The sequence below is a fragment of the Dipodomys spectabilis genome, unplaced genomic scaffold, assembly GCF_019054845.1.
Source record: "Dipodomys spectabilis isolate Male_0828 unplaced genomic scaffold, ASM1905484v1 ptg000175l, whole genome shotgun sequence".
NCBI classification, from domain to species: Eukaryota; Metazoa; Chordata; class Mammalia; order Rodentia; family Heteromyidae; genus Dipodomys; species Dipodomys spectabilis.
In genome coordinates, this window is record NW_024870852.1 from 13,411,362 (window position 1) to 13,426,260 (window position 14,899).

General features: G+C 55.2%; 1 protein-coding gene across 2 annotated transcripts in view; it reads left to right on the forward strand.

Moving 5' to 3' along the window:
• The first annotated feature begins 603 nt into the window (after window positions 1–603).
• Dlgap4 (DLG associated protein 4) overlaps window positions 604–14,899 on the forward strand; it is a 70,814-nt gene continuing 56,518 nt past the window's right edge. For both annotated transcript variants that reach the window (XM_042694492.1, XM_042694488.1), the window contains exons 1-5: window positions 604–1,602; window positions 3,765–4,009; window positions 5,985–6,099; window positions 8,905–8,955; window positions 13,428–13,668. In XM_042694492.1, the coding sequence (XP_042550426.1) occupies window positions 604–1,602; window positions 3,765–4,009; window positions 5,985–6,099; window positions 8,905–8,955; window positions 13,428–13,668 (1,651 nt within the window). The remainder of the gene's footprint in view (window positions 1,603–3,764; window positions 4,010–5,984; window positions 6,100–8,904; window positions 8,956–13,427; window positions 13,669–14,899) is intronic.

A 14,899-nucleotide genomic window follows, 5' to 3' on the forward strand; every position in this document is an offset into this window, starting at 1 on the left:
GCATAGGCAAGAGGTGCTTGAGGGGCCAAAGCCTAGGACTGCCAGGAGTCCTCAGCCGGGATCCTGGGAGTCCCAGGGGTCCCCTGCCCAGACAGTCCCCGTCCTGAGCACAGTCCTCCCGGGCTGGCCTGGCCTGAGGGGTGCGGACAGAGCTGGGAGGTGAGCGCAGCGTCCTCGCGCGTGCAGCTCCTCGCGAGAACAAGATGGGAGGAGGATGGGGACAGGTAGCTCCCCACCCCCATGTCCCACCGTCTCCCCCGTGTCCCACCAGGCTCTGCAGGGGCCTCTGAACATCTGTCCCTCCAGCCAGGAACTGTCTAACAGCTGGCTGCCTCCAGCGGCAGCTTCTGCATCCAACGAGAGGCGCGGCTCCCGGGTCTGCTCTTGTCCCCACCCCGTGATGGCGATGGCCGCCTCCACACTCCAGCTTTCCTCTCAGCCCCGAGGCCTGACCGTGCCAGCGCCCAGCCCCCTGCAGCCCTGGCGCCAGCTCACTCCTCTCTTGTCTTCTCTCTCCAGGACAGCTGCTGCCCAGGAGAGGAGACCTGGGCGCCCTGTTAGGGCAACGCCCTCCCCGCACCCCCCGCCTCACGGGCCGGGATCATGAAAGGCCTCGGAGACAGCCGCCCCCGCCACCTGTCTGACAGCCTGGACCCGCCACACGAGCCCTTGTTTGCAGGGTCTGACCGCAACCCCTACCTGCTGTCGCCCACAGAGGCCTTCGCCCGGGAGGCCCGCTTCCCTGGGCAGAGCACCCTGCCGGGAGATGGGCTCTTCCCGCTCAACAACCAGCTGCCGCCTCCCAGCAGCACCTTCCCCCGCATCCACTACAGCTCCCACTTCGAGGTGCCAGAGGAGAGCCCTTTCCCCAGCCATGCCCAGGCCACCAAGATCAACCGGCTGCCAGCCAACCTCCTGGACCAGTTTGAGAAGCAGCTGCCCATCCACCGAGATGGCTTCAGCACCCTGCAGTTCCCCCGGGGTGAGGCCAAACGCGGCGAGAGCCCCGGCCGCATCCGCCACCTGGTCCATTCCGTCCAGCGGCTCTTCTTCACCAAGGTGCCCTCGATGGAGGGCACGGCAGGCAAGATCGGGGCCAATGGCAACAAGAAGGGCGGCCTGGAGGACGGCAAGGGCCGGAGGGCCAAAAGCAAGGAGCGGGCCAAGGCCGGGGAGCCCAAACGGCGCAGCCGCTCCAACATCTCGGGCTGGTGGAGCTCTGACGACAACTTGGACGGGGAGAGCGGCGCGTTCCGCAGCGGCGGCCCGGTCTCTGGCCTGATGACCCTGGGCCGCCAGCCCGAACGCACCCAGCCCCGCTACTTCATGCACGCCTACAACACCATCAGCGGGCACATGCTCAAAACCACCAAGACCACCACCACCACCGAGCTGACCACTCCACCGCCCCCACCTGCCCCTCCCGCCACCTGCCCCAGCCTTGGTATGGGCTCCGACACCAACTACGTTAAGCGGGGCTCCTGGTCCACTCTGACCCTCAGCCATGCCCATGAGGTCTGCCAAAAGACCTCAGCCACCTTGGACAAGAGCCTACTAAAGTCCAAGTCCTGCCACCAAGGTCTGGCCTACCATTACCTGCAGGTAGGTGTCTGCTAGGGTCAGCGGACTGAGGGCTGGGAACACGGGTGGTATTTTTTGAGGCACAGCTAGCAGTACCACAGACCCACTTGGGAAGTGGCTTTGTTCTGAGCCTCTCACTGGTGGGCCTACTACTACTACTAATAGTAATTTTTTTTTAAACCCTCCACTGATTAAGCCTTAGCTGACATTGATTAGGGCTTTCAGAGCCTAACCTGAGAAGCAGCTAAAATATGCCCCTGGAAGCATCTCTCTCTCTCTCTCTCTCTCTCTCTCTCTCTCACACACACACACACACACACACACACACACACACACCACAGCTTCTGTAATGCACTAATGCATATGAGCGCTCGCCATGCGCCAGCGCCATGGAGTTTGCAGGTAGCGGGAGGCTTGGAAACATCACTGCTACTGCACCGTTAGGCTGAGCAGGGGCACAGAGCCCAGTGGGTGGAATGACACGGAGCACACTGCCGACGGAAGGGGCTGCTTCTGTAGTACGAAGCGCCATCTCCAGGGTTCATCCAGGCACAGACCTGGCTAGCTCTTGGCCAACGACATCCGCTGTTGACATCTCGGCAGCCTTTCAAACCTATGGAGAGCTTCTGTGCCTCTCCACTTCTTTGGTTTCAACACCAGGTGCTCTGAAACGGGGAGAGTGTGTGTGACCTCTCCCTCTCAACACAGAACTGTGGGGGTCTCGATCAGGTAGAAATGCCTCCGAGACAGCAGGAGAGGCCCTGGAACCTGGGCTGCCTGTGGGCTAGGTGGGTTGGTCTTAGAATCTGAGCAAGAATACATAAGGTCCCAGTCTCCAGGGACAGTGCGGCCACTGGAGACTGGATGCGCAGTCAGTTGTGGGGGTTACTGTGGGCACGTTCTCAGCCGGAGGAAGTGGCCTCTGGCATCTGAGGCCGTGGGCCCTGCATGCACTGGAGTGGGAGTGCTGGGTGCACTGGAACATGTCCCAGCATCCACGCAGTCCTGTGCATGCAGTCCTGGAGGGCGTGCTCTGGTGTGTTGATGTGTGTGTGAGTGCAGCGGGTGCAGACGTGACTGTGGGAGGTGTGGGGTGCTAAGGGAGTCTGCTCTGTGGGCCTAGCGTGGACATATTGGAGGTAGCTGCGGGTCACCCCGGGTGTCCTTGGGTAAAAGCGAGTGGTGCGGAGGCGCTTGCACAGGGGTGGGGATGGCAAGGCTTGCTGCTTCGTGTGTGCGTGCGTGCAGAGATCTGTGCATGCAGCAAGGCACGCTCGTCTGTGGTGGGGCCCAGAGTGAGGACCCAGCTCCCGGCCCTGAAGCTTGTGAAGGCTTGGATGTGAGCATACTTCCTCCCAAAGTGCCAGCTACTCTGTGCCAACAGTGAGTGAGTGATGGAGGAAAACTGTGCCCACTGTCTCAGAGAAACCAGCAGAGCTAGACATGAGGAGGGGTCCCTCAGCTGGCTCCTACCACCGGAGCCCCTGGGGGCCAGGGTGACCAACGGTGACCTCACAGCAGTGACCTCACTTGCCTGGGGTCCCTGGGGCTCACATGAGAGAACTAAGCCTTTCTACTGAATTTGTGGCTGTCCCATCCCTCTGTACCTCAGTTTCCCCTTTGGGGGACCAAAAAAATACCCGATTGACTCTCCGACTCTCCCCACCCCGCCCCACCCCAGGCTGATGTGCCCAGGGGCTTCTGACCCCTGTCCTAGGGTCAGCCTTGGTTCCCAGTCTGGACACCTCTCTCTCGGCAGGCGACTGACCCGGCCTCGGGCCTGGGGCTCTCATCTGTGCAGTGGGGTCGTACAGCATTGCCAGGGAGGCCACCAGTGAAGCTCAGGGCTCCGTGGGTGCTCAGGAAGCTGGGCCACAGCGAGGCCATTCTGATCCAAACCCTCCGGCAGTCCTGTGGGCGCTAACGCAGCTCAGTCTCCACAGAGAAATCAAAAGGTTTGAGAGGGGCAAGGATTTGCTTAAGGCCAGCAGGGAAGCTGCCACAGAGCTGGTTCTGGAACCCAGGTACCTGTCCCTACCCAGGACCCTCTGATGCGGGGTTAATGCCAATACTGAAGGCCCAACTCCGAGTGGAGGGACGGTCCTGCAGGACCCATTTTCCAGGTGACAAGTCCAGGCTGCCCCCCACACACACACCCACTGAGTCCTGGCCGGTGTCCCCAGGTGCCCGGTGGCGGAGGCGAGTGGAGCACCACGCTGCTGTCCCCCCGGGACGGGGACTCCGCGGCCGAGGGCCCCATCCCCTGTCGGCGCATGCGCAGCGGCAGCTACATCAAGGCCATGGGCGACGAGGACAGCGACGAGTCTGGTGGTGGCAGCCCCAAGCCCTCGCCCAAGACCGCAGCAAGGCGCCAGAGCTACCTGAGGGCCACGCAGCAGTCCCTGGGGGAGCAGAGCAACCCCCGCAGGTGAGCCGCCCCCGCACCTCCCCTCCCCTCCCCCCTGCACCTCCCCTCCCCTCCCCTCACGCCCACAGGTGAGGCCTGAAAGTTCCACCCTCCAGGACCAGTCTTTGCCCCGCCCCTTGCTGAAGCCCCGCCCCGGAGCTTTCAGCACCTGCAAACCCTGCTCACTGGTCAGCTGTGCCCCTAGGTGAACCTTCCCTCAGGCTGGCCCTTCCCAGAGATCCTCATGCTTAGTCTGGCCCTGCATATGAACCAGTTGTGCCCGAAGAAGCCCCACGATGAACCATCCATGAGTCCCACCCCCAGCACAGGTGAGCCTCATCCTTTGGCTAACCCCACCCATAATGAGAACCTCACCTGGGTGACTGGTTCAGGTAAGCTGTCTCAGGAGACACATCCCCAGGTAAGTTCCACTCTCACAGGGCAACTCCCTGGGGGGGCTCCTTCCGGTGGGTGCCCCTGCCCTTAGCGAGCCCACTACTGTAACCAGCACTGGCCAGGTAAAGTGTCCCCCAGCTCCCCTTTCTCCTGTAACTGGTCCCCAGGGTGGGATCTGGACGGGGGGGGGGCCTGGGGGGGGGGGGGTGAAAGCAAAGAGAACACCCTGCCTGGAATTCCACTGCGGCAGCTGCATCCTGGGCTCTAACAGTCAGAGGAAGCCAGCTTACTCCACGTTCCTCAACTCCTTAGAAGTGAACCACTCAGCTTCACAGAAGAGGTGGCCAGGGAAGATGGGGACAAAAGGAAGGGAGCATAAGCCAGGCGCTGGTGGCTCACGCCTGTAATCCTAGCTACTCAGGAGGCTGAGATCTGAGGATCGCGGTTCAAAGCCAGCCCGGGCAGGAGAGACCGTGAGACTCTTATCTCCAGTAAACCACCAGAAAACCGGAAGTGGCGCTGTAGCTCAAGTGGTAGAGTGCTCGCCTTGAGCTGAAGAGCTCAGGGACAGCACCCAGGCCCAGAGTTCAAGCCCCATGGCCGACAAAAAAAAAAAAGGAAGGGAGCAGGATTGGCAGGTGACAGGGGCACTGAGCAGGAAGAGAGCAGCACACTTGGGGCAGCCAGGAAGTGCAGGGCAAGGCCAAGTATGGCCTCAGGTTGGAATTTGGAACACCCCCAAACCTGCCCCAGCTCTGAGCCTCACACCTCCCAACTGAGGAGACTGATCTGGTTGACTGGTCCTGAAAACCTGCCGTCTTACCAATGACCAGTGAGCATTAAGGTGAGAGGTGACAGGACCAGGGTACACAGGCCCGGAATGAAAGAACCCATAGTAAGAATGAATAGCTGCTGTCTGTTGGCACTGGCCTGGCTGGCCACTGTCTACCCCAGTACACTTGAATCTGTATCATTCAATGCTTACGCCAGTCCTGGCAGGCAGACAGGGTTACTGTCTGTGTAAGAGGATACCAAGTCTGTAGCAAGGGTGGTAAGTTGACTGACTTCCCCCGCTGCAGGGGGCTGGATTCCAATCCAAGCCTCTGTAGTGTGATCTATAGAGATGCTTAGGGGCCTTATTTCCAGAACAAGCATTGAGGGCAGAGCTGGCTTCACAGACTCAGTGGGGGGACACTGGGGACCTGGTAGATGTCACCTGGACATCGCATCCCTCAGAGAATTCCTAGCCAAAGGTCAACACTGTAAACCTCTATCCACCTTCTCTGTCCAGTCTCTGAAGTGACCCCAGGCTTGCAGGGAGGAAAGGGTGGGATGGGGACTGTACGCTTGGCCTCAGGCCTAAAACAGTCAAAAGCACACTTGTGCTGCCACCTCGTGTCTGCATCGGGCATGACAAGTGAGGTGAAGGCTGAGAGCGCTCCCTTTGTCAGTGCTACCCATCCGCCCAGGCTGCAGCAGTAACTTCCATTTTTCCCTTTACCACTGGATGACCTCTTGTCCAGTCTTTTCCCCTCTGAGCCTGTTTTCCAGACTTAACAGTGGGTGGACTGAGCTCTGTATGCTCTCTACCCCACTCCAGGAGTCTGGACCGCCTGGATTCAGTGGACATGCTGCTGCCTTCCAAGTGTCCGAGCTGGGAAGAGGACTACAACCCCATCAGCGACAGCCTCAATGACTCCAGCTGCATCAGCCAGGTCAGGGCGGCCTGAAGGCCAATGGACTTGGGAGAACACAGACATCTAGGCCCAGCCTTCCTCCAGGGTCCTGGGATACCTGTGTGGGGCTTCCGTTTAGTCTTTGTTCCTGAAGCTATATGTGTGTGTGTCTGTTCAACGTTGTCCTGGGGCTGAAGAGCATTGTCATTGGGACTGACATACAAGGCCTCCCAAGCGGAGGACCCCAATGGACAATGCACCCACACATACACATTGCCAAGACCTGGGCTGCCAAAGGAGGCTCTGGGCCTTGTTACTTCTCATTGTGTTCAGAGCCAAGGGGTGAGAGAACTGGAGATCTGGCTTTGAGTCCCAGCCTTGTCTACGATGCTTCGAATCTGACACAAATCACCTCCCTTCCCTGTACCCAGTTTTCTGATGAAGCACGGGAGGAGGGTGGTGTTTCCTATACCGGAGTTCTGAGTGGGTAGATTAACCTCTTGAACTTACTGTGCTCAGCAAGGGTAGCTACCCTTAAGCTTCTCACTGTCTTGCTGTGTGACCTTGGGGAACTTACGTGTCTGCTTTGGGTCCCTGGACCCACTCGGGAAAAATAGGTCTGGCAGGGCCAGCCCCACCATGGATCGTGACAGGCACACCTCGTGTTCCTTCAGTTCTGTGCAAAAAGCCTTCAGCTCCCTGGGATTTCACAGCCACCCTCAGAGGTGGCCTTATTGTCTCTATCCCCATATCCACGTGGGGAGAACTGAGGCTCAGAGAGGTCTCACACCTAAGAAGGAGGAGAAGCTGAGCAGGGATCTCAAGCTGTGGGCCCCCAGTCCTGTTGTGGAGGCAGTGCCTTAGAGTTTGCAAATTCTCTATGATGCGGGTTGGGAAACAATCTCTGGGGCCCAGAGAGGGATCATGGGGAGCAGTACCGCAGGCAGTGGGGCAGACCCAGCCTCCTACCTGTAGAAATAAACCCTGCACACAACGGATATAGACTCAAAGCCAGGACTGTCAACAGCCCAGAAGGGTTGGTATATGGCTTAGTGGCAGAACGCTTTCCTGGTATGAATGAAACTTGAGGACCCCATGGCTCATCAGACCCTTCCCTAGCCCTGGAGACACCCAGGAATCTGACCTCATACATGAAGAGGGACAGAGCACTTGCCACCCTTACTCAGGTCCCGGCAAGTGCCGCCTCCAGCCTCTATACCTGCTGCTCCTTTCGCCCAGCTTCTCCATACCTGTGTGAGTGTGCATGTGCGTGTGCATGTGCATGCACATGTGTGTGTGCACGCATGCTGGTAGGCAGCTTAAACTCAGGGCCTAGGCACTATTTCTTAACTTTTTCTCTCAAGGCTGGCACACGACCACTTGAGCCACAGCTTCACTTCTAGCTTTTTGATGGTTCATTGGAGAAGAGTCTCATGGACTTTCCTGCCCAAGCTGGCTTTGAACTGCGATGCTCAGATCTTAGATCTTAGCCTCCTGAGTAGCTAGGATTACAGGCGTGACTCATCAGCACCCAACTTCCTCCCGTACTGTGAGGGAAGCTAGAGTTTTTACTTGGACCTGAGAGGCTCTGATGGACCCGAGCCCTGCCCCGAGCCCTGCTGCAGGCACCTGGCTCCTTTCTGGGCCTCACAGACCTAGGCAGCATGTCTGTCTACCCCATGCTCACTGCACTTGCCCCTCCTCCCCTCCCTTCCCCTCCCCTCCCCAGTCCCATGCTCACTGCACTTGCCCCTCCTCCCCTCCCTTCCCCTCCCCTCCCCAGTCCCATGCTCACTGCACTTGCCCCTCATCCCCTCCCTTCCCCTCCCCTCCCCAGTCCCATGCTCACTGCACTTGCCCCTCCTCCCCTCCCTTCCCCTCCCCTCCCCAGTCCCATGCTCACTGCACTTGCCCCTCATCCCCTCCCTTCCCCTCCCCTCCCCAGTCCCATGCTCACTGCACTTGCCCCTCATCCCCTCCCTTCCCCTCCCCTCCCCAGTTCCATGCTCTCTGCACCCAGATTTCTGTACAGCTAGTGTGTCTGATGCTCTGAGAACCCCAGCCCCATCCCCCAGCCATCCTTGTCCCTGAGATTGGGATCTTCTGCAGGCAGGTACCTTGTCTTGTTCCCTGCCCAGACACCCTGCCCTCAGTAGGTGTTTGCTGATTGTCTGTGCCCTTCCCTGTCTCTCCAGTTCTACCAGTTATCTCCTGTCTCCCTGACCCTTTGAGTCTTCATTCGCATTTTTCTTGGTTTACACGTGTATTCCAACCTTCTTGTTTTTCCATGTCTCTTATGTTCTCCATCCCTGCCTCACCCAGGCACCTGGAACACAAAAAGGGTTCATGGAATTGGCCAGGCTGGGTACTCCCATAGGAATCATCCCTACCTCCCTACCCAACCCCACCTGACTCCCAGACTCTAGGGTTCTCTAACCACCCCCCAGCGCCTACTTCCAGAAGGTTGAATGACCTGAGCTGCAAAGTCAGCTACATCGAAGCCTGGGAAACAGCTCCAGGGGCTGTCCCAAATCTGAATTTGCAGGTGAGCGGCCTGCCGGGGTGAGAGGCCTCAGATGGGGCATTTATGGTCCCAGGGGCTACATAGGAAAGGGACTTCTAAACAGTAGATTGTAAGTTCTCATTGCTGCCCAGCCCCCAAAATAACCTCTATCCCAAGGAAGCCAAGTGAGGTCTAGCAGCGAGGGGGGTGGGGGGGGTGGGCAGCCAGGATGAGGTCAGACCAGCCAAACCCCAGCTCCCTGGCACATGAGCCTGAGCAGCCCAGCCCAGTCCCTGCCCCAGCCCTGGCCTCCCTAACCCCCCCCGCTCTCTTTCCTGCAGATTTTTGGACAGGCCTCCCTGATACCCCAGTTGTTTGGCCATGAGCAGCAGGTCAGTATGATTGTCATTCTCATGTACACCATCCAGAGCACAGGCCAGTATCTGAGGGTCCTCGCACCTAGCTTGGGCCAGCACAGGCACAGCCAGTGCGAGGAAAATCCCCCGCAATAAGGTGCATACTGGTGACCTGATCCTACCACCCCCATACCTCTGTCACTGCACTTCTGTGCCTCGGTTTCCTCTTCCTACAACTGGTAAACTAGACAGGGTGCCGGTGGCTCACGTTTGTAATCCTAGCTACTCAAGAGGCTGAAGTCTTAGGATCACCGTTCAAAGCCAGCCCCAGCAGGAAAGTCCATGAGACTCTTTTTTCTTTTGTCACTTGTGGGCCTTGAACTCAGAGGCTGGGTGCTATCCTTGAGCCTCTTCATGCCCAAGGCTAATGCTCTACCACTTGAGCCACAGCACCACTTAAAGAATTTTTGAGTGGTTAATTGATGTAAGAGTCTCACAGGGACTTTTTCCACCCAGACTGGTTTTGAACTTCGATCTTCAGATCTCAGCCTCCTGAGCTGCTCAGATTACGGGCGTGAGCCACCAGCCCCTAGCCAGTGAGACTCTTATCTCCAGTAAACTACTCAAAAAAAGTCAGAAGTAGTGGTGTAGCTCAAGTGGTAGAGCACTAGCCTGGAACAAAAACTCAGGGACAATGCCCAGGCCTTGAGTTCAGGATGCAGGACTGTCAAAAAAAAGGGGGGGGGGGCCTGAGGACAATGAGCTAGGTTATATGAATGAAGCAAGAAGTCATGTGGTAGAGCATGCTTTACATCTCAGTACTTGGGAGACAAAAGCAGGAGGATCATGGTTTTGATGCAAACCTGGGCAACACAGACAGAGACAAAGATGGAGAGGAAGGAAGAGAAAGAGGGAAGGAGGGAAGGAAGGAAGATTGGCCCCGAGGACATTGGGTCTTCTGGCTCCCTCCTTGCTTCCCCCAATCCTGGGCTAGCCTGGGAAATTTCCTTTGGCCAGGACAGGGTGGAGGGGGCTGGGCCTGTGGTAGGAGCTGCCAGGTCCTAGCCCCCTCAGCCTCAAATCCTCTGACTTTTCCTCTTTCTTGTAGAACCTTTAAGAACATGAGAAAATTGAAGAGGATTTAGAAACTTTATAAAGTTGGCAGAGGTCATGTCTACAGGGCTCCCTCCCATCCATGAACACATCTCCTCCCCCTGGAAATGCCCACCCCTACCCTATGCTCCCAAGCCAGAGAGTGGGGCAGATAAGGTGCTGAGCTCAGGCTCTCATTGTAGCCAGGAACAGGCAAGGGGCCTGTCCAAGGCCACACTTCCCACAGGGCAAAGGTAGAGCTGTACCACCGCAGTGGAGGATACCTTCCCTGTCCTCGCACAGGTTCTAGAAGCTAGGTGTTCCCTTGAACACATTATTCTAGAGGCCTTTAGGAGCCCTCAGCGGGCCGGTGACCTCTTCCTCCCCTAACCCCAGTTAGGTGTGTGATGAGGCTGACATGAATCTCACAAGTCTTCCGTGTAACCTGCATCAGCACTGACTCACGGCCCTACCCACCCCTCTCGCCCCAGCTCGGGAGCATCTTTTTCTTCTTTTGTGAGTACTGAAGTTTGAACTCAGGACCTGGCACTTACTGGGCAGGCACAATACTTTTGAGCCACACCTCCAGCCCAGTTTTTTATTTTAGGGTGATTTTTGTTGTTGTTGTTGTGTGTTTGTTTTTGTCAGTCCTAGGGCTTGAACTCCAGGCCTAGGCACTGTCCCTGAGCTTTGTTTTGCTCAAGGCTAGCACCCTACCACTTGAGAGCCACAGTGCCAGCTTTTTCTGAGTAGTTTATTGGAGAGTCTCACAGCATTTCCTGCCCAGGCTGGCTTTGAATAGTAATCCTCAAATATCAGCTTCCTGAAGAGCTAGGATTATTACCCTTTTTTTTTGCCAGTCCTGGAGCTTGACCTCAGGGCTTGGGCACTGAGCTTCTTTTGTTCAAGGCTAGCACTCTACCACTTGAGCCACAGTGCCATTTCCAGCTTTTTCTGTTTATGTGGGTGGTACTGAGGAATCAAACCCAGACTTCTTGCATGCCAAGTAAGCACTCTACCACTAGGCCACCTTCCCAGCCCGAGGAGCTAGGATTATAAGCATAAGCCACCTGCGCCCAGCTTCACTGGTTCTTTTTAGGATGGGGTCTTGCTTCCCTCCTGTGCAGGCATCTCAGCCCTGATCCACCTATGTGTAGGCTTCCCATAGTTGCTGAGATCACAGGTATGTACCACTACATCCAGCTCCTCCCTATGAGGATGGTTTTATGGACTTCTCTGCCCTGGTTGGCCTCAAACTGGTCAACCAGCCAGTCTTCAGCCTCCTAAGTAACTAGGATTACAGGCATGGCCCATCAGCACCTAGCTTGCATCTTAATCAATCATTGTGAACTCATCCTGTTCCCTCCACCTGCTGGCCTGTATCGCCAGAGGCAGGTGCCCAGGGTTCACTCTTGGATTTTATTCTAAACATGTAATATAGGTTATCTCATTAGTCTTGAGAGCACTGTGGAATTGAGACTGTGATCAGCCCTATTGTACAGATGAGAAACTGAGGCACAGAGTAAATAAGTGACTTGCCTATGTTTAAACTGCAAGGAACTGATGAGGGGTTGAAACCTTGCCAGTCTGGTTCTAGAACTGCAGTGCTATGGTGCAGTTCCAAAGCAAGACCCAATTGCAGTGGGGGAGGATAAACAACAATCCCTTTTAATGCCCCTCTAAGTGAATTCTGGGTAGGTCATGTGGCTAGCATTTTAACATGTTGACCCTGTGCAGTAGAATTCTACTGTGATAGAAATTGTTCTACTATCTATACTTGTCCATGGTAGCCACTAGTCACTAGTCACATGCCACTTTTCAGCAGGTAAAATTTGACTGTCAAACTTTATTAAACTAATTACTTTAAATCTAGATGAGTACCACTGGCTCATACCTGTAACCCTAGTTACTCGGTGGCTGAGAGATGCAGAAGTATAGTTCAAAGGCAGCCTTGGCAGAAAAGTCTGCAAGATTTTGTCACTAAAATAACCAGTGACAAGCCAGGCTGGAGATGTTGCTCAAGTGGTTGAGTGCCAGCCTTTTAAGTAAGCTGAGCAAGCATAAGACACTAAGTTCAAACCCTAGTACTGCAAAAAAAGAGAAAAAAAAAAAACTAATGAAATACCCATGCATAGCTAGCAGCTACCATGTTGGACAGCACACATTTCAACCTTTCCCAACACTGTATTAGGTACAGATCTATCCAGTTGTTTTATCTGATGTATACATAGACAAATATCCAGAACATTCTACTTTATCCAGATGAGGAGACTGGCCCAGAGAGCACAAGTGATGAGCCAGGTCACATAGCTGCCCAGCGCTGGTCCCAGACCCAGATCCAACTTTTCCTCCACATGGTACTCAGCCACCTAGTGCCTTTTCCTCCCCTAGCTCTGGCCTCGCCTCAGGCCTCCACCTACTATCCATCTTTAACCAGACAACGCCTTAGATTTTACTGTGTGGTCCATAGCTCTCAGCCTGAGACATGGGCCAGAAAACCCTTCATGAACCCCCAGAGAATATATGGTATGTGATAAGACCTCTCTGTGCTCACACTTGCAGCTTTAGATTTGCACAATCCTTAGTCATTTCTGGAGGGAACCCAGTAGGTGAGACTGAAGCAAACAGAATATAGTAAATCACACACACACACACACACACACACACACACACACACACACATGTATGTATGTATATGTGCATGTATGTGCATATATACATATGTTTTATACATACATACATATATATCATGCATATATATGTATATATATACCATACCACTATTCTCCATGCTGTCCCAGGCAGACATCACTAATCAATCCTTGCTGCTGCTTCCCTCTTATCAGGCTGCTGCATCAGCTTCATGTCTGGCCCCTGCTTCTATTCCGGAACCCTGCTCCCTCCCAGTATTCATTCTGTGTGCCAAGGCTACGTTCATATTCCTTGAAAACATATTTTTGGAGTATTCCTCACTGGTAACTCGGGCAAGTGTCTTCTCACTGGCCTTGAGAGAATTTTTGCTTGAAAAATACAAGATTGAACCATAAGATAGCAGGTGTACAACACAACTGCTGCAACCCCCGTTCTAACATTTAGGGCAGACATGACTAACTGATTTTAAAATTCAGATGTGACCCTCTCAGTCCAGCAGGGTGGACACACAAAACAGCAATCAAGTTAACATCCTGGGATATATTAAAACTTTCTTCTCATTGTAGAAATGAGAAACATTGAGGCCCCCAAGAGGTGATAGGACTGTTCCTTTCTTTGGGGCTCCCATCTGCTCATCTGTGCCCTGGATGAAATGAGAGGAGGAGGGGCAGGCTGAGGGGATGTCCACCAGGCACCCCTCCCACACGTACCCCCACCCGAGGATGGGCAACGCTGACCCCTGATGCCTGCCTTTGCCTGGGCAGGTACGGGAGGCAGATCTGAGTGACCAGTACGAGGCTGCCTGTGAGTCAGCCTGCAGCGAAGCAGAGTCGACGGCAGCAGAGGTGCTGGACCTGCCCCTGCCCAGCTACTTCCGCTCCCGCAGCCACAGCTACCTGCGTGCCATCCAGGCAGGCTGCTCACAGGAGGAGGACAGCGTCTCCCTGCAGTCCCTCTCCCCACCGCCCAGCACCGGCAGCCTCAGCAACAGTCGCACGCTTCCCAGTGAGTAGTACCTCCTCAAGGGGAGGCCTGATGGCTTGTTTCGCTTAGTTAGCACTTGTCCTATAGACTGACATTGGGGGGAAGCCCAGGAGCGTTCCGCACGATGTTGAAAGAGAAGTGAAAGCCAGAGGTTTTGGGATTGGACTAGAATCCGCATGGGCTGATAGTCTGTCCACTGGGCAGACTTTGGGGAAGGCTGGAGCCTGGGGGACCCCTGGCTGCTTCTGGTTTAGAGCAGCCTCCTGCTGGTAGGCAGGGTGGGGCTTCCTGAGCTGGACTTCCCTGTTAGGATTACTTCAACTGGCAAACCTGCGGAGAGGGGAGGGGTGGGCAGTCTACAGCATTGACAAGTTTTCCCTTTCACAATCGGGGAAGCCCATCCTTCCCAAAGTTCTTCCAGCTCCCCTAGAGATAACTCTTGTGACCAGAGGAAGATGGAAGGAGTGCTGTGATAAAGACAAAAGACCCGAGGCCAAGGGGAAAAGAGGCTGAGTAGAGGGCTTTGAGCTCCTCTTTTTCTCTTTTCTGAGCCTTGGTTTCCCCATCTATAAAACAGACCCCAGAGTGGTCTTGGGTAGCTAAAGACAAATCAGGAATCCTACCCTCCTACTACGGGCAGGCAGGGCAGCAACTCAGGTGGTGGTGGATCTTACTGCTTGTGAGACTTGACTAAGTTAGAGGGCTGGAGGAAGAGACAGCTGCTTCAAGTGTTGCACTGGTGTTCACAGGAACTGACCCCTAATCCCTACACACACAGGGAACTGACCACCTGACTGGTTAACTAAGCTGGTCTCTGTACCGTCCCTTCCCAACTCTTCTCTGGTCTTCTGCCTCATCCCACATTTGTTCACAGCTCTCCAATGTAGGAATGCCTCCCCCTCCTCCCCTGCCAGTACCCCAAGAGTGTCATCTCATCATGGCATTGAGAACTCAGGACCTGTGTCCTGAGTGTCACCATGTGCCACTCTTGATCAATAACAGCCCATGATCTAGAAACCCAAGTTACCTGTACTGTTTCCTAACCTCCCCACCCCCAGCATACTTTGATAAAATAGAGATAGGCTAACTGCCACTCACATGGCTACTCCTAAAGGGAAACATGGGAGCTATGGTTATAGCTCAGCCACAAAGCACTTACCTAGCATGGGCAAGGTCCTGGGTTCAATCCCCAACACCACCAGGGGAAAAAAAGGGAGGGGGAAGCAGAAGAACAGAGATCCAGGGACTTACT